The sequence below is a fragment of the Mustelus asterias genome, chromosome 2, assembly GCF_964213995.1.
Source record: "Mustelus asterias chromosome 2, sMusAst1.hap1.1, whole genome shotgun sequence".
Lineage (NCBI taxonomy): Eukaryota > Metazoa > Chordata > Chondrichthyes > Carcharhiniformes > Triakidae > Mustelus > Mustelus asterias.
This window is the reverse complement of record NC_135802.1, coordinates 61,765,868-61,786,207: the sequence shown is the minus strand read 5'-3', so window position 1 is coordinate 61,786,207 and position 20,340 is coordinate 61,765,868. Positions and strand designations below refer to the sequence as shown.

General features: G+C 43.5%; 1 protein-coding gene across 1 annotated transcript in view; it reads right to left on the bottom strand.

The window, feature by feature from the left end:
- Positions 1-283: 283 nt before the first annotated feature.
- Positions 284-20,340, bottom strand: part of stk17a (serine/threonine kinase 17a) — a 94,347-nt gene continuing 74,290 nt past the window's right edge. The window contains exons 4-7 of the mRNA XM_078236116.1: positions 8,729-8,855; positions 5,289-5,337; positions 5,020-5,199; positions 284-2,527 (exon numbers count right to left, since the gene is read on the bottom strand). Of these exons, the coding sequence (XP_078092242.1) occupies positions 2,230-2,527; positions 5,020-5,199; positions 5,289-5,337; positions 8,729-8,855 (654 nt within the window). The 3' untranslated portion in view covers positions 284-2,229. The remainder of the gene's footprint in view (positions 2,528-5,019; positions 5,200-5,288; positions 5,338-8,728; positions 8,856-20,340) is intronic.

The window sequence follows — 20,340 nt, the reverse complement described above, 5'->3', positions numbered from 1 at the left end:
GGATAATACTCTTTAGATGTGACATAAGACAAAAGGAGGAAACATTAATTGTGGTTTATCAGATGCAGACAAATTTCTTTTAACGACTTACATATCAATTCTAGTTATTAAACATTATTGATTATAACCTACAAAGCATCGGCATCCAATATTTAGAGCCTAATTATCCACGGTACTAAGGTAAAAGTCACACATTCTGGTTTGTTGGAATGTTTAATGCAATTTGTGAGATATTCCCAATCCTTCAAAGTTGAAGATTGATTCAATTAAGTACAAAATCAATAAGCAAGCAACCAGATATGTTTATTAAAGGAGTATGTACATCTTTACGCTAAAGATACAAAAACTGCCTTTCCCCCCCCCCTCCCCTAGTGGAATAAGATATACACAGTATTGCAGGTAAAAGCAGTGGCTAGCAGTTGTTAACTTTACAGTATACTGAAGACAAAGGCAACACTGTCAAAAGGTTCAGTTTAAGATCATTTAGAGAAAGGTCGATTTTACCAGATAATTATGAAAACATTACTACCTAAAACTCACCAGAGGGAAATTTACATCAAGAACACTGGCTAACTTTTTAAATACAGAAACAAGAGAAAAATTATCTCTATTAGTTACAGAACTGTTCTTTTAGCTGAGATTGTATTCCATTTAGCACCATTTTCAGGTGAATCCTGCATATTGGGTGAAGAAACAATGTACTCCTGACAACCAGCTTCGAAGCCTAGAAACAACTTTAAACATTGCCTTCCTCTAGACCCCCAACCCCCCCCCAAAAAAGATCTTAAAAGGCTAGTAATATTTGTGTTAATTGGATGGAGTTGTTTCCTTTCAACAGGTTAGCATTATGCAGTAACTTATTGAGGAGGGGTAAAAAAAAAATCAAAGAAGACTGTGCAGAATAAATTTAAGAAACAAAACTAAGATTACTTAAAAAAAACCTTTACTTTGTAAAAACAACTAATTAAAATATATATGGCAATATTCAGGGATCCCTGAGTTATTTTTAAAAAATTGAGATTTTGTCTTGCAAAAAAATTACACTTTTGTGCTGTAGAATTTACAAATTGGCGCAAATACTGAATGTAACAACCTGGTATGAACATAACTTGTCCAGAACTTGGTTCTGTTCTTCAATTATAAAACTTTCATTCTAATCCCTTGAGAAAAGTGACTCTGCTGCATATTGCAACTTACAGTGCTCTATTGTGCTAAGTGCATACTGCAATGTGTCCAGTTGCCCAGCATTCAATTAAAAAAAAAGTTTTATAAATGGATTTACAAAGATGTCATTTGATAGTAACTTTGTAACTAGTCAAAAAAGCTAACAATTCGTTTACTGTTACAAAAAGTTAACCAGATTACCAATATTTAAAAAAACTGTACATTTAACTAAATTAATTTTGCAGTCCTTTGCATAATGAATACTATATAAATTTCTAATCTGTAAGGCACCAATAGAGTAATATCTATTACTGTGCACTGTGCAGCAATTTTACTGAACAGGTTAACTTTATTCTGGGAATCTTAAGCAGTTGTTTCCAATCACAAAAATACTCACATGAACAACACAAAAGAAACATTTTCAAACACAATATAATTATTCAAAAAGTGAAATAAATCAAGTATAACAAAAGCGCTCAAGAAAACCAACTTTTGACTTGTATAATTCGTACATGCTTAAAAAGAGGAATGTTGCAAATAAATTCCAGATTACAACAGCAGACTTAAATGTGCATTATTTGTGAATGTAGCTTGCTTTAATTTAAGGAACAGCATTTTTTCAGAATTTAAACTGAAATGTCAAAGTGCATTGTTCACAAATACTGCACATTTCAATTTTATTGCTGATGGTACAATGGTTTACAGGATCAATCCAGAACTAAAGTGCTTCCCCCCACACCCATTGTGCAAGTAGAACTGATATTTCCCAGTAATGCTCAGCCAGCCAGCCACCTTTTGTGAAGCAAGAATCAGCATGGAACTGTGGTACTGAAGGAAAGCACTTCAATTGTTACCAACCCTTATGGCTCTCTGCTTGGCTTTACTCTTGAGCATTGTTCACACACTGAATCCAGAAGCATGGCACAACATTTCTTGGCATTTTGACAAACTGTTTCTATTTGAATATCTGTAGAAGAAATAGAGGCTCACAAAACAACGGTTTTGTCAGAGTTCATTATCTTTTTTAAAAGCCCCCAAAAATGTAGTGTGTTTCCATCCTACAATTCAATAGATAAACTCTCCTGAAATTTCCTGTAAGGTGTTAAAGGGCTCTTCAAATTTGAAGCGTTTGGAAATGGCTTTTTGGTCAGTTTTTAGGTTTTCTTTCTCAGACTGTCTACATTGTCCCAATGTGTAGGATGCCATGACAATGAGCTCCTCGGTTTCTTGGCTTTGCTTTTCCGATTCTTCTGAAACTGTTGTTTCGAGGGTGCTGGTGGAAGTTTCAGTGACAAATTCGGTTTCGTCGCATTCATGTGCCAACCATGGGTGCCTGAGACACTCCTCAGCTAAAGCTCGTTCTCTGTCAGAAAGAAAAAAAAGCAGAAAACATGCTAAACAATGGTAGAAAAGTCAAACATCATTTCAAATCGAACCATGCTGCAGGCACTGGGTGGGTAAATCTAGGCTGGTGGTATGAGAAAATGTAACAGCACGATACAAGATGGACACAAAGTTGGGGCTCACATTGTGGTTGTTGCTTCAACTAGAAATGGATGTCGTAAGGGTTGAGATTATTTGGATTTGAGGAAATTTGCTAAATCAGAAAAGGAGGAGGTTTGGCAAACAATGAGGAACACTTTAGAAAACAAAGCGAGATTAGAGGATTGGGAAGACAGGTCAGTGGATTGGGAAGACAGGCTCAGGTTAACAGATACACTTAAATGTGGATATATGGGGTAATATATTTTGGGAGAATAAATATGGAATGAGAGAATGTACTCAGTGGAATAGTGTGGATGTACCGAGGGATGAATCAGTTCAAATATGTAATACTCACAGTGCAAGAGCAGCTGGATAGCATTTTATGTTTCACAAACAAGATTCTTTCAAACAATTACAAGATTAAAGTAATCAATTTGTATAAGAGATTGGTTCAGCTGCAGGAAGACAAGTGTACAAATTTAGGGCACTTTCTTTATAGAAGGAATATTGAAGCCTTTGAGATAATACAGCGTAAATTCATCAGAATGAGGTTAAGCATGGGACATCAGTAATGAGGGCAGGAGCAAGAGATTTGGATTCTTCCCATTGGAGCAGAGAAGGTCGAGCGAAAATTTCATCTGAAGGTTTAACCAGGAATGAATCTTTTAAAAAAAGCATTCACTCCTGGCAAGACCAGTATTTGTTGCCGTTCCCTAGTTGCCCTTGAGAAGGTGAGCCACCTTCTTAAACTGCTGTAATCCATGTGGTGTAGGAACATCTACAGAGATATTAAGAAGGAAATTCCAGGCTTTTGACCCAGTGACAGTGAGATAATTAGCCATTGTCCATGAGGGACCACAGGCATTTCTCTCTCCGAGGGAAAGAGAAGTGGTTTTAGATATAGCTTGAGGGGCATTACTCAACGTCAAGAATGGGGCCTTGCAAGGAGGCAGACTACCTACCACAGCTGTACAGAGATTGAACCCTAACGTCATTCTGCACCACACTAGGCAGTGACAGTGAAGGAACAGAGATATAGTTCTAAGTCAGGATGGTGTGTGGCTTGGAGTGGAACTTGTAGGCATGCCTTTTTTAAAAAATTATTCATTTGATGTGGCTGTTACTAGCTGGGCCAACATTTATTACCCATCTCTAAATGCTTTTGAACTGAGTGGCTTTGAACAGAGGGCATTTAAGAATCAACCACATTGCTGTGGATCTGGAGTCACATGATCATCTGGAAATCAGGTAAGGACGGTAGATTTCTTTCTGCTATAGAAGAACATTAGTTAACCAGACTGGTTTTTATGACAACACCAATTTCATGGTCATCATTAGACTTTTTTTTTTACAGAGCATTCAAAGTTTTTAGTTTTGTTTCTCAGTTGCTGCCAGAAGCTGGTGGAAGAAGGTAGTGTGTCTCTCGCTCACTCTTGCTCTCTCTCTCTACCTCTCTCTCTTCAGAGGCTTTTTGAAAGTCCCGAGACTGGGGAACCTCAGAGAATTGATCCAATATTCAAAGGAGCAATTCACAGCAGGTATTAAAAAGCTGCATCCAGCATCACATGAGCATACATGTTCCTGTGCCAAGTCTGAAGAAGAGTGTTTGCCTGTGGGATGGCATTTGATTTGGAACAGAAGAGATAGCTAGCTATTAGGAGTTATACTATGTCATATTTAATTCTTGTAATTTGGTAAAAGTTATGCTAATTCTTTTATATTTTAACAATGTTCTTAAATAAACTTTGTTTGATAAAAGCTTTCTAGTGGGTCACTGGAATCATAGCTGGAGTGAAACACCTCATGCTCACCCATGTCAAAATCAAATGTAAAATTTAGGGTCTAGGCTAACTTCATAAAACACCTTGGAGTTTCTGGCCTGGGTCTTAACAGTTGTTGTTATTCAGTAATAATGAAGGTAACAAACTAGTCATCCCATTCCAATATAGAGGCCCAATACTCTAAGATTGGAAAATATCTGTGGCACTCAGAATGACTAGAACCACCATTTACAAAGCCCAAGTCTCAAATGATGGAAAGCAAAAACTGACAGAAAACATGGCGAAGGAAAAAGTACTGATAAGAGATGTTTGCAGCAGAGAACACCCTCCAATTTGTTAAAATAGACACACAAGCAAAACAAGAATTTAGCCAGTGTTACTTTATCTATCCATGTCCAAAATCAAGATGTTTAAAACTTTTTTAACTTGCTGACTCAGCTTTTCAACCAACACTATTTCACCAGGTAACAGCAATATCAATTCTCGCCCTTATTACTTGAAGATATAAAATAAGCATCAAAATTTGCCAAGGATGAGAATGGCCTCAAATTTTTTCAATGAGTTAAACGAGATGAAATCTGAAACTTACTCAGGCTCCTTAACAAGAAGTGACTTGATGAAGTCTATGGCCTCTTTGGAGATGTTGTCAAAATCTTCTTCTGTGAAGCTGAGATTTATCTGAGAAATGTTGAGGAAAGTTTCTTGCTTGTCATCTCCCAGGAAAGGAGATACCCCTGTCAACATGACATAGGCTAGGACACCTATACTCCTAAACAGAGGAAAGTCAATCTTAGAAGCAGTTCCAACCAATTCAATTGCCACACTAATTTCAAAAAGGTCACACCTAGATTAACTTACCACATATCTGTTGCTGTGCTGATTGGCTCATAATTTAAAATTTCAGGAGCTAAAAAAAGTACAAATAAATATATATTTAGAGGCAAATTTATTGGACTTCACAAATAACCAGGGTGCACGACATGCACCGATGAACATCTTTCAATATTCGTGAGAAACCTTAAGCAGTGATAGAGAAGCGTTAGGAAGAATTTTTACTGCTCTGGCCAGCAGGGAGCAGGTTGATCAGAAAGGAGGGGCATCCTATAGTTCGGTACGTCCCCACATGTCGTGCGCTTTAAGCAGGTACAGCCCGATTGACAGCTAGACATTCAATCGGGTAGGTAGCTTATTGACACCCATGGCAGCCCATGTATGTCTGTCCTGGGAATGGAGGTCGAATGGAGAAATGGTGGACAAACAAAAGGGTGACAAACGGAGGGGGCCAATGATCCCTGATCTCCTCCTGAGGAAAGATTGATTACTGGGATTAAATATATTCCTGTAGATTTTATCACATGACTTGTCCCTATGCTCCAGCTATTAGTTGACCAACACATCCACCCTTGTGATGCACTGCCTTCTTACATCAATTAAAAAGGCAGAATGGTGGAGTAGTGATTAGCACTGCTGCCTCACAGCACCAGGGACCCAGGTTCGATTTCAGGATTGGGTCAGTGTCTGTGTGGAGTCTGCACATTCTCCCCGTGTCTGCATGGGTTTCCTCCGGGTGCTCCGGTTTCCTCCCACAGTCCAAAAATGTGCAGCCTAGGTGGATTGGCCATGCAAAATTGCCCCTTAGTGTCCCAAGATGTGCAGGTTAGGTGGATTAGCTATGATCAATGCATGGGGTTATAGAGTTAGCGCTGGGGTTGGGCCTAGGTTTGCATTTGTTGCCTTCCCCTGAAGTGGATTGGTTACCTGCCCAACATCCAGCCTCAGCTAATGCTGGCAATGGGAAGTTTGGAGGTGGGTTTAGGTTGGGAAACAGATTCCTGAGACAATCACCCCAACCTGATCCAACCACACCTGTTCTTTCCACAGTTAAAATTCAGCTCAGTATTTGTTATGAAATCTCTTGAATGTTAAACCTGTTGTTATCTTTGCATAGTTTAAAAAAAAAAATATTGTATTCTGGACAATTGGCCTATGTATTCAAGCTAAGCACAGTGTTAAGGGTGATTTGATTTGATTTGTCACATGTATTGGTATACAGTGAAAAGTATTGTTTCTTGCACACTACACAGACAAAGCATTCATAGAGAAGGGAAGGAGAGAGTGCAGAATGTAGTGTTACAGTCATAGCTAGGGTGTAGAGAAAGATCAACTTAGTGCAAGGTAGGTCCATTCAAAAATCTGATGGCAGCAGGAAAGAAGCTGTTCTTGAGTCAATTGGTACGTGACCTCAGACTTTTGTATCGTTCTCCCGACGGAAGGTGGAAGACAGAATGTCCGCAGTGCGTAGTCTGGGTGTGACTATGAAGTTCGAATTACATCGACAAGATTTCCTCAAAATGAAACCAGATTATGTATACCCCATATATGGAAGACGTGTCTCAGGGCACCAATGTTGAGAATAGATCAGTTGGTGGTGCGGCTGCAGCAATTACTGGTTTGAAGAAACATTTAGGAGAGTAGCAAGGAACACAGAAATCATCAACTAGTGCTGGTTCGGAAACCACAACATTCATAATTCTGGTATATTAAAAGTAGAATCAATCCAGCTTAACTATTTTGGTCCTTTATTCCAGTGACAATTAAGTATATAAATAATGAGTTAAACATATGGAAGATTACTCAAAGTAGTGCTGCTAACTCAAAAGCAAACAATGTTTGTGTTAATAATGGGTTTCTTAAATCTCAATTACATTGCTAACCATGGAAGGCCAAGTCAACTTCAAGGTGCAGGCAATTTGGTAGCTGTCATTAAATTTAAACAGGATGATTTTGGGGATTTGAATCTTGGCTTTGACTAACATTCAAACTTTTTACTCGCTGAGAGCCAAGCTGCGTATCGGATTTACTTCTAGCCTGGAAAGCATAGTTCTGATACTGGTCATCCAGCAGCACTGTAAACAGTGGAGAAAAGTTCTCAGCTCAGACTGCGAGAGAGCACAAACGTTACAAAACTTTACAATGTAATGAACAATCAGAAGGAGAGTGACAGACTTCAGGAGGACATAGACGGGTGAAATGGGCAGACAAGTGGCAGCGGAAATTTAATGCAAAGAAATGTGAAGTGATTCATTTTTAGAAGCAGAATAAGGAGAGGCAATGCAAAGTCAATGGTACAACTTTGAGGGAGTGCAGAGACACACATGTACACAAATCACCTGTATGTACACAAATCTTTTAAGGCTTAAAAAAATACATGTGAACCTTGGTTTTATTAACAAAAGGGGAGCATACAAAACTGAAGAAGTTATGCTAAACTATTATAAAAACACTGCTGAGGTCTCCACTGGAAGATTATAGCTAATTGCAGGCCCCAGACCTTTTTAGGAAGGATGCCAAGTCTTGAGAGGATACAGATGAGAATTACAAGAATGGTTCCAAAGATGAATGATGCTGATTATCTGGAGAGTGAAGAAGCTGGGGTTGTTTCTCTTCGAGCAGAGAAGATTAACAGGAGATTTGACAGAGTTGTTCAATATTGTGATAAGAGTAAAAGAAAATGAGAAACTGTTTTTCCAGTAACTCTATGGACAGTGACTTGAGAACACAGATACAAGATGAATGGTTAAAAGAACCAGAGGATTTATTTATTTACTTTTTACACACAATAACTTGCTGTGATCTGGAATGTGCTGCCTGAAAATGTGGTGGAAGCAGATTTAATAGTAACTTGCATTTACTATTGATGTGAAAATTTATAGGGCTATAGAGCAAAAGCAGAGAGTGGGATTAATTGGATAGTTCTACCAAAGAACTAGCACAGACACAATGGGCTGAGAGGCCTTCTTCTATGCTCTACCATTATCTGTCATAGAAACACATAGAAGAACCATTGAATAATCCTACAATGAACTATATAGTGAACAAAAATGGGCTATTCAGATCTTGTGAACTGCAGCTCCTTAAAGTCACAGAACCTTTCAAAAAACATCAACATTGACATGGAGAGAGATATCCTAACATAAAAGCAAAATACTGCGGATGTTGCAGATGCAAAATTTAAAAAAGCAAAAAGTGCTGGCAAACCCTTGGGACTGACAGCATTTGCAGAGAGAGAGATAGCGTTGACCTTTCAATCCCTATATGACTCGTTTGGAGAGGTACATCCTGTTGGATTTTGTAAAAAAAAACACGTTTTTTATTGTGAATTCACCCATTTAAAAAGTACACTGTAGGAAATGGAAATGGCACCCAGTGCTGCCCACAGAGATTTCACAAATTCCTCTCCAAATTTCGCTGCTGTAAAACAACAAGTTCAGTTCCGAGTGAAATTTAAGGTTACTTACCTACGTATTCGGGTGTTCCCATAATTTCTCTTAGCTCTTCATTATTATTGACTCTTCTTGAAAGGCCAAAGTCAACTATCTTAATATCTCCCAGCGGCGATTCACTCGTCAGAAGAATATTTTGTGGCTAGAGTGGAAACAAAATACAGAACCATTAGGCAGTGGTCATGAGACTGTTACCTGAACTAACAGAAACCAATAATAAATGGTAACTGCAACATTTAAAGTTTGTTTAAAATAATTTTCTATAGCATAAGCTGTTGTATGTTAAGTCAAGTAAAACTAACAGATGCTCAACTGCAGGCAGCCATTATTGAATAACTTTTAATTTCACATCCACAACAGAGAGGGCAGTGTAACAAAATGCTCGGCTATTATAATATTGTACACAACCCCCCCCCACTTAAAAAGGCAACCTATACATTAAAATGTAAAATGCATAGAATCTCCCAGAAACAATATGACCAAACCAACGTCAACAATACTTGAAAATTTAACAGGCTGGGTTGCAAATTGGTTACTGTAATCGCAAGTATATATGACCAATATTTCCAGACTAATTTACATTTACAGAAAAAAGGTTTTTCCTTAATAAATATCATTTGAGAAGAAAAGAACAATTTCCTCCTTTTTCCTTCCTACATTACTTCCACTGAACCCATCTGGCTGCTTTCTCTCTCAATCTGGCTCTCTCCTTCCATTTCCATGAGTTTGACTCTGGCTCTCTCAACATCACTGACAAAGTTAAATCTGAACTTTGGTTACCAACTCCATTTAATGGTTGGGACTGTGGCACTGATTGATTTCCCTTAATCAAAGGGTCTGGCTCATATTGCTCCACTGGTGGATTCTGTGATGCCAGAAAACTCTCAGTTTCTTTGTGACTTTCACTTGGGTTTGCAGGAGAAATTTGGACGATAGAAAGTTTATCAGATTTCCTTGTTCAAACCAATGACCTGCATGAAATTGACAAGAGACTGTCTCCAATCTTCATTCGATATGTGAATGCACTCAGCCTCTTTACAACAACTCCAAACACATACTTTTCTTTATCACCTCAGTGGTCTTTCACCATGACTCGCTGGGCAGCACTGAACTCTCAAAGTTTCATGCGTCATGACTCATTTTCACTTGCATTGCTATTGATGTCAGGCTTAAGCAAACTAAGTACAGGCAGAAAGCTTTTTTTAAAGTTAGAATCATAGAAGCATAGAATCCCTACAGTGCAGAAGGAGGCCATTCGGCCCATCGAGTCTGCACCGACAACAATCCCCATCCAGGCCCTATCCCACAACCCCATACATTTACCCCACTAATCCCTCTAACCTATACATCTTGGGACACTAAGGGGCAATTTAACATGGCCAATCAACCTAACCCACACACCTTTGCAGTGTGGGAGGAAACCCACACAGACACAGGGAGAATGTGCAAACTCCATACAGACAGTGACCAAGCCAGGAATTGAGGCAGTAGTGCTAACCAGTGTGCCACCGTGCTGCCCCTGTTTAGTTAGCGCATCATAGAAACATAGATGATAGGAGCAGGAGGAGGCCATTTAGCCCTTCGAGCCTGCTCTGCCATTCATCACGACCATGGCTGATCATCCAACTCAATAGCCTAATCCAGCTTTTTCCCCATAACCTTTGATCCCATTTGCTCCAAGTGCTTTATCCAGTCACCTCTTGAATACATTCAATGTTTTGGTATCAACTACTTCCTGTGTAATGAATTCCACAGGCTCACCACTCTTTGGGTGAAGAGATGTCTCCTCACCTCCGTCCTAAATGGTTTACCCTGAATCCTCAGACTGTGACCCCTGGTTCTGGACTCCCCCACCATCGGGAATATTCTCCCTGCATCTACCCGGTCTAGTCGTGTTAGAATTTTATAACTCTCTATGAGATTCGTCTGAACTCCAGCGAAAACAATCCTAACCTAGTCAATCTCTCCTCATACATCAGTCCCACCATCCCCGGAATCAGCCTGGTAAACCTTCGCTGCACTCCCTCAAGAACAAGAACATCCTTCCTCAGAAAAGGAGACCAAAGCTGCACACAATACTCTAGGATCATGATCAGCATGGGCTTGGAGGGCCGAAGGGCCTGTTCCTGTGCTGTACTTTTCATTGTTCTTTGAGTCTTATACTAGGAGTGCGTTTAAACACCGACTCATAAGGTGAGCAACCTGTTGTTGACTGTGGGGATTATTCTACAAGAGAACAGAAAATTGAAGTTACTGTGCAGCTTGTGACCTAGCAAATACCTCTGCAAAGTCCATTCCACATTGTATATTTCCTTTTGCAACACCATTCAATGCTGGGTTATATGGTGGTATCAGTGTATTTGACTCCATTTTTGCGCAGAAATATTTCAAACTCTTTTGACATAAACTGTGGACTATTATCTGACACCCATCACCTCTAGCAACCCAAAAATGCAAATCAACTTCTCATAACCTCAATAATTTTGGCACTCATGATATTGAGCACAGACTCAACATCTATCCATTTGCTATGGCTTGGGACCAAAACAAGGTACACCACTTCAAAGACATTTCCAAAGTTTACTCGTGTTTAGCCACGCAATGAAATGAACCTTGGTTGAATTATTTCTTCTTTTGAGGCACATTACATAACTTTTCACCTGAGACATCTGGCAGGGAGAAAGGAAAATCTCTGCTGCAGAATGGAGTGCTGCAATGATTTAAAATCCTGCTAGGGGACATGGAAATTAAAGTGATCAGACCACTTCAGAATTTTCACAGCTGACAAGCAGGAAAGCAGATATTGATCACAGGGCTACCTGAAATCATCATGCCAGGGGTGATCTTCAGATCTGCCAGGGCTAGAAGTGCAGTCAGCTATGACACCCACATCTGGCAGAGTGCCAAGATCAACCCAAGCCCATCCCTTGAGGGACCTGTCCTCTGCAGCCTGGCAGAAGCAGTGGGGCAAATGGTCGCTTGAACTACCTCCTCATGCCCCCTCAGGGCTCAAGGCGCCTGGCACTGCCAAGGTGCGTGGCCTGAAGGATGGTTGGGAAAGGGCATCTGAAGGGAAGGGGAGCCTGAGTGGGGGTCTGGAGGAGGGGTGTTGCGCCACCGTGCCCCCCCCCCCCTTTTGGTGAGGGGTTGGTGGTGCTCTCTTGATCAATGGGGTGGGAAGGGTCACCATTTCATTTTTTGGGGGGAGGGGAGACCAGTAAACGATCAAGGAGATCGGACGCCATTTTAAAAATGGCAGCCCAGTCTCATAGCAGTGGGATTGGCTGGCGGATTGTCCATGATGCATCATTTAGCATCTAACAGGCAGGAGAATCCCACCGGACAGACGCTGCTATCGTCAGCAGGAAACCGTTCCCACTGGCATTGGCACTTAGTCCCAATTTGGAATAATCATGGCCTGAGACTGTAAACCTGGTTACTATGGCCTGGATCTCACTGAAGTCCGTTGCTGACTCAGGAAAAGAACTTCCTTGCAATTTGCGACCATCTCTTTGTGCCATTCCCAAGGCTGCGGCCTCATTGCAGACCTCCTTCCATGTCAGCTTATTGCTTCTGCTCAAAAACTTGGCTTGGATTTTGTTGCTGTTTAGCCCTCCTATGAACATGTCTCTAAGGTCACGCCACATTTATGAGAGAATTTCTTTCATTCCAGAATGTAATTTTCACCAGTCTCTCTTGGCAGCTGCTTCCATTCACAGAATGCAACTCTCAGTGAAATCTCATTCTTAGACATGCAATAGCTGGCTTTCATACAAGTGTTGTTACCTTATTTATTGTGCGTCTTGACAGGAGAATTTGGAAGCATTATTGTCCAAATGCTCCTCGCCAACAAAGCTGAATTAAAATATCTCCATCTTTATATTTCCCCAAAATGTATTCTGCTCAGCCTCTTTAAACTGTAAAGTTTTGGATATTAACAGGTAAGTCTAATGAAACTAGTTATGGATTGATTTGATTGACACCACCTGGACTGAAGGGAATGTCTGTGCCTCATATCTATACATGTACATTGTTAGATCACAATGCACTGCAACTATGGTATCAACCTAAATTTTACTACAGCTTAGAAACCTCTTTCAGCACTGACACTAGATACTGGCAGATATTCCTTTGGAAAGGCAAATGTTATAAATAGTTCCTTATGTCTAAAAACAAACTTTGTTTGAGAACATGACAAAGAAGGTACTGTACTAATTTCCACTGTGTCATTTCAAATAAATTACATTGCGGACTCAATGTATCCATACAGAACATTATTTTTTTCATTCTTAAACTTTGCTTCAAATAAAACAAAAGAAGTGACAATGACTGACAATAAACAAATGCCAATAGCAACCAAGCTAGTTTCTCTCTGAACATGATATTTACTTTATTCATGTATTTTAGTGCCATCAAATGAGACAATACTCTTATCAGAACATAAATGTATTTTGAAAAGAGGGCTTAGAAATTTGATTTTGTGTTCCACATTCTTAAAAGTATACAAAAACTCATATTTATACAGAAAAGATACAAGTGATCAGAGATCCTGTTGGAAGGTTGAAGTTAAATTGATATTTAAGGGAACAAAGGTCTAATTTTCCAAATGTGCACAGGTGTTGCTCAATGCCAATATATATTCGGAATCTCATCCAATCTTTAGTGTATGTTGGGGGTGAAGGGAAAGAATGAGAAGATGGGTGTGGTGAACCATCGTTGGTTACCACTGGGGGTTGTTCTTATCTTACTGTTGGGTTAGGGTGTTGTCACTGTGGGTGTTTACCTGTGGTAAATGTTATTATGGCACATCCCGGCGGGGCCCCGCCTCCGGAGGAGAGGTATAAGACCCTCTGCTCCGGCAGGACCCCTCCAGTCTGAACTGGTGTACTCGTGTTAGTTAGTTCCATTGTTTGATAATAAAAGCCTTCAATAACTGAAGCCTTGTTCCACGTGCTTGATTGTCGCGCATCAATTTTATTATCAAACAGAAAACTCTCAGCAGTAAAAAGAGAGTATGGAACAGATATTAAAACCAGATCGTCTGGCGTTGGACCCACGTGCGGTCGGTGCCGCTAACACCTTCGACCACTGGTGGAAGTGTTTCGAAGACTACCTGGCTGCCTCTGTAGCTATTACTACAGACAGCGACAAACTCCAGGTCCTCCACGCAAGGGTAAGCGACACGATTTATCTTGCGATTCGTGCGGCCACCACTTACCCGAGGGCCGTCGAGCTCTTGAAGAAACGATACACGAAACCACCCAACGAGATACACGCTCGTTACCTCCTCGCTACACGACGTCGGCAGTCGGGCGAAACCATGGAGGACTCCTGAGTCCTCATGCTCAGGAGCTCCTGCAGCTTGCCAGGGGTTGCGATTGTAAAGACGTATCAGCCGAACAATATATGTACGACCTCGCCCGAGACGCGTTCGTAGCAGGGGTAGGGTCCTCGTACATCCGGCTTAAGTTACTGGAGAAAGGGAACCTCAACTTGACCCAAGCGATGGAGATGGCTGAGATGCTGGAAGCGGCGTCGAAAAGCTTGGCTCTGTACCCCGAGGACCACGTGGAGACAACGTGGCAAGAGCAAGCTCAAATCCCTCCTCGCCCCGCGGGCTCGCGCTCCCATATCGATCCGACGACGGCGGCAGCTCCAGGCGGCCAGCGATGCTATTTTTGCGGTGGGGCCAAGCATCCACGGCAACAGTGTCCTGCAAAAACGGCAATCTGCAGCCAGTGTGGTAAAAAGGGCCACTATGCCAAAGTTTGCAGGTCGAAGTCCAAAAACGGCAGTGCAGCTTGTAACCCTCCAGAGCGGAGACAATCTCCTTCGGCGTCGCAGTACCAACGAGGTCCGACCACGTGCGAATCCAGGACGGCACCATCGTGGCTGACGGAGGAGGAGGAAGACCACCAGGACTCGCTACGTTTGGCGCCCTCGCCCACGTGCGATTCATGGGGGCGGCCATCATGGTCCACGACGACTAGGAGCGACCAGCAGGGGTCCTCAGCATCAACATCGGCGGCATGCAGTGACGCCCAGGGGCCAACGGTGGCGTCGATCTCCCTGGACCAGACAAAGCACCACAGGCTTGAGAATTCCATGATGGATATCAAGGTAAATGGTCGTACTGTGAATTGTCTGTTTGACAGTGGGAGCACCGAGAGTTTCATACACCCTGACACTGCAAAAAGGTGTGGACTCCGGGTTCTACCTGCCAAGCAGACAATTTCCATGGCATCACGGTCCCGGTCTGTACCGATCCAAGGACGGTGTATGGTAACTCTAGAGGTACAGGGCACAATTTACGAGCAATACAGGCTCCTTGTGTTACCTCACCTTTGTGCGCCAATTCTCCTCGGACTAAATTTTATGGTCCACATGAAGAGTGTGATCCTACAGTACGGTGGGCCACTCCCTTCACTGGCAGTAGGGAATCAGCCGCAGCCTCCAAATTGCCCAAAGCGCCCCGCATGCAATCTTTCCACTCTGAAAATCACTACACCATCTTTATTTAAGAATCTGGTACCAGGCTGCAAGCCCATCGCTACTAAGAGTAGGCGTTACAGCGCTGAAGACCGGATCTTTATTAGATCTGAGGTTCAGCGGCTCCTCAAGGAAGGGATCATACAGGCCAGTGCTAGTCCGTGGAGAGCGCAGGTCGTGGTAGTCAAAAGCGGGAACAAACCTCGGATGGTCATCGACTACAGTCAGACCATTAACCGTTTTACGCAGCTGGATGCGTATCCTCTCCCGCGCATTTCTGATATGGTCAATCAGATTGCGCAGTACCGGGTGTTCTCTACCATAAACCTTAAGTCCGCCTACCATCAACTCCCCATCCGCCCAGAGGACCGACAATATACGGCTTTTGAGGCGGATGATCGTCTATACCATTTTCTCAGGGTTCCATTTGGTGTCACCAATGGGGTCTCGGTCTTCCAGCGTGCTATGGACCGAATGGTGGACCAGAACGGGTTGCGGGCTACCTTCCCGTACCTGGATAATGTCACCATCTGCGGCCATGACCAGCAGGACCATGACACGAATCTCCAACACTTTCTGCGCACTGCATCTCGCCTGAATCTGACCTATAACAGGGAGAAGTGCGTATTCCGTACGCGCAGGTTAGCCATCCTTGGATACGTGGTGGAAAACGGGGTCATTGGCCCTGATCCAGACCGTATGCGCCCCCTTACTGAACTTCCCTTGCCCGCTAGCACGAAAGCACTGAGGAGATGCCTCGGGTTCTTTTCGTATTATGCGCAGTGGGTCCCCAACTACGCAGACAAAGCTCGTCCGCTCATCACGTCCACGACCTTCCCACTCACGCCGGAGGCCCGATTGGCCTTCAAGGTTTTGAAAAGCGACATTTCGAAAGCCACGATGCACGCGGTGGATGAATCCATCCCTTTCCAGGTGGAGAGTGATGCATCTGATTTCGCCCTAGCCGCCACACTAAACCAGGCAGGCAGGCCCGTCGCGTTCTTTTCCCGCACCCTTCAAGGCCCCGAAATTCGGCACTCAGCGGTGGAGAAGGAGGCTCAGGCCATTGTGGAGGCAGTCAGACACTGGCGCCATTACCTGGCGGGGAAGCGGTTCACTCTGATCACGGATCAACGATCCGTGGCGTTTATGTTCAGTAACACGCAGAGGGGCAAGATCAAGAACGATAAGATCTTGCGGTGGAGAATTGAGCTCTCCACCTATAATTACGATATTATGTATCGTCCAGGGAAGCTCAATGAGCCCTCGGATGCCCTCTCGCGCGGAACATGCGCCATCATGCAGGAGGACCGCTTGAAGGCCCTCCACAATGACCTGTGTCATCCTGGAGTCACCCGACTCTACCACTTCGTCAAAGCCCGCAACCTGCCCTACTCGGTGGAGGATGTCAGGTCAGTGACGAGAAGCTGTCAGATTTGCGCAGAATGCAAACCGCACTTTTATCGACCGGACCGGGCACAATTGGTCAAGGCCACTCGCCCTTTCGAGAGGCTGAGTGTGGATTTTAAGGGCCCCCTTCCCTCAACGGACCGGAACGTCTATTTCCTCAATATAATAGATGAGTACTCCCGGTTCCCGTTTGTTGTCCCCTGTGCGGACACGTCGACTGCCACCGTGATTAAGGCATTCAGTGAGCTTTTTACCCTGTTCGGGTACCCCTGCTACATTCATAGCGACAGGGGCTCGTCGTTCATGAGCAACGACTTGAGGCAATTCCTGCTCTCATTCGGGATTGCCTCTAGTAGAACCACGAGCTACAACCCTAGGGGTAACGGACAGGTGGAAAGGGAGAATGCTACAGTCTGGAAGGCTGTCCTACTGGCACTGAAATCCAGGGGCCTTCCAGTCTCCCGTTGGCAGGAGGTCCTTCCAAATGCGCTCCATTCTATCCGCTCCCTCCTGTGTACGGCAACCAATGCTACTCCCCACGAGAGGATGTTCTCATTCCCTCGGAAGTCGTCCTCGGGGATCTCATTACCAGCCTGGTTGACGTACCCAGGACCCGTCCTTCTGCGGCGACATGTGAGGGCTCGCAGGTCCGACCCCTTGGTCGAACCGGTCCAACTCCTCCACGCCAACCCTCAGTATGCCTATGTGGCATATCCTGACGGGCGAGAGGACACTGTCTCCATTCGAGACCTGGCGCCCGCAGGGGACGTAGCAACTCCTGTCGCTCCCATACCCCCTGTCACGAATTCCCTACTACTTATTTCTTCCCCAGACGTGGCGCGGTCAGCACCGGGACCAGTGCATAACAGTTATACTCCCATGTACAGCTTGCCTGAGACTCGGAGATCGGCGCCACCACAGAAGGTTCCAGGATCCCCTGCACCATCGCCTCACCAGGGTCAACCGGCCCGGGAGTCCTTGAGGGGACAGCCGGACGCTGTTTTGGAGAGAACGCCACCGCAAGCACCTGCTCCGGTTTCGCAACCGGTGTTGAGGAGATCACAGCGACGGTGCGGTCCTCCAGACCGTCTGGACTTGTGAATTTTGTACATATATGACCTGTTTTTTGCACCCCGCCGGCCTTTGTTTTTAAAGGAGGGGTGAATGTGGTGAACCATCGTTGGTTACCACTGGGGGTTGTTCTTATGTTACTGTTGGGTTAGGGTGTTGTCACTGTGGGGGTTGTATAATGTTGTTGGGTTAGGGTGTTTACCTGTGGTAAATGTTATTATGGCACATCCCGGTGGGGCCCCGCCTCCGGAGGAGAGGTATAAGACCCTCTGCTCCGGCAGGACCCCTCCAGTCTGAACTGGTGTACTCGTGTTAGTTAGTTCCATTGTTTGATAATAAAAGCTTTCAATAACTGAAGCCTTGTTCCACGTGCTTGATTGCCGCGCATCAATGGGTACACAACGCATAGCAACGATGGCATCTACCAATAAGAGACAATCTAACCATCATCCTTTGACACTCAATGGCATTGCCATCACTGAATTCCCCACTATCAATATCCTGGGAGTTACCATTGACCAGAAACTAAATTGGACTAGCCATATAAACACTATAGCTAGGTCAAAGGTTAGGAATCCTGCGGTGAGTAACTCGCCTCCTGACTTCCCAAAGCCTGTCCAACATGTACAAGGCACAAATCAGGAGTGTAATGGGATACTCTCCATTTGCCTAGATGAGTGCAGCACCAACAGCACTCAAGAAGCTCAACATCATCCAATACAAAGCAGCCCAACTTCCCTGCTTCTAGCTTATCTATTCCCTTCATAATCTTATATGTTTCTATAAGATCTCCCCTCATTCTTCTGAATTCCAACGAGTATAGCCCTTGTCTATTCAGTCTCTCCTCATAAGCCAACCCTCTCAACTCCGGAATCAACTTAGTGAATCTTCTCTGCACTCCCTCCAGTGCCAGTATATCTTTTCTCAAGTAAGGAGACCAAAACTGTAAACAGTACTCCAGGTGTGGCCTCACCAGCACCTTATACAGCTGCAACATAACCTCGCTGTTTTTAAATTCCATCCCTCTAGCAATGAAAGACAAAATTCCATTTGCCTTCTTAATTACCTGCTGCACCTGCAAAAAAACTTTTTGTGATTCATGCACAAAGACACCCAGGTCCCTCTGCACATCAGCATGCTGAAATTTTTTACCATTTAAATAATAGTCCATTTTGCTGTTATTCCTACCAAAATGGATGACCTCACATTTACCAACATTGTATTCTATCGCCAGACTCTTGCCCACTCACTTAGACTATCTATATCCCTTTGCAGACTTTCAGCATCCTCTGCACACTTTGCTCTGCCGCTCATCTTAGTGTCATCTGTGAATTTTGACATCCTCTACTCTCCACTCAGTGTCCAACATGATAGTTTCTCCAAGATATATACTATTATAAAGGGAGCATGGTGGCACAGTGGTTAGCACTGCTGCCTCACAATGCCAGGGACCCGGGTTCGATTCCTTGCTTGGGTCACTGCCTGTGTGGAGTTTGCATGTTCTCCCCATGTCTGCATGGGTTTCCTCCGGGTGCTCCAATTTCCTCCCACAGTCTGAGAGACATGCTGATTAGATGCATTGGCCACACTAAATTCTCCCTCAGTGTACCCAAACAGTCCAAAGATGTGCAGGTCAGGAGGACTGGCCATGCTAAATTGTCCGTTAGTGTCAGGGGGATTAGCAGGGTAAATATGTGGGGTTATGGGGATAGGGCCTGGGTGGAATTGTTGTCGTTGTGGGCTCGATGGGCTGAATGGCTTCCTTCTGCACTGTAAGGATTCTACGATTATGGTGTACACAACGTACACTAGGCTCAACACACCAGATAGTCAACATTGTACTCAACCCAATATATACTTTATGGATAGTGAAGCTTGAACTAACAGTTTTGTATGCACACTCATTATACAAGTTCTCAGCAAGGTTTATTCCAGGGAACGATTGCTACTAGGGTCTTACTTTGCCAGTCTTTTCTCAGAATGGAGTTGCTAGGTCAAGCAGTACAGTTTACAATTTGGTTCAGTTGTGATGTGACAAACCGTTACATTCAATGTAACATCGAGCCTTGTTAAAGCAGTATAACAGACGGCGAAAGAATGAGGATAGGATTTGTTATGGCCTGAAGACAGAAACACACCTCAAAATAACCTTGAGCTCACTAACTGAAAAACCAAAACCAAGGCTTGAATCAGGCCCTTATTTATGGATGAAAGCTTGCTCTGTCATTCTCTCAGCAGCAGGTCAAACAAATCTGGATACTCTTGGCTCAGTGAGTCAATAACAAGGTACCAGTCAGGGCTGCGATCATTAGTTACAACTGCAGGGTAAACAGCTGACTTTGAGATATAATGCAAGGTCAGTTCATTTCAATAAATTCCATGTGCCTGCAGTGTTTAACTTTGGAATCACAGAGAGTACATCATGGCAGGTGCTAAGATAATGAAATACAACCCAGTAGCCCATAGGAACTGCTAGGAAAACAATTAAAAGGGATGCGGAATTTTTTTCAAAAAATGTTTCTTCACGCTCTCTTTTTCTTAACAGTAGTCTGCCTTTTCAAAAGGGGAGACAAAACAGTATCACGGGGGAGAAAGGTGAACCAGTGTTGACATACAAGAATCTAATGGCAAGAGATGGAGCAGCACTAACTTTTAAC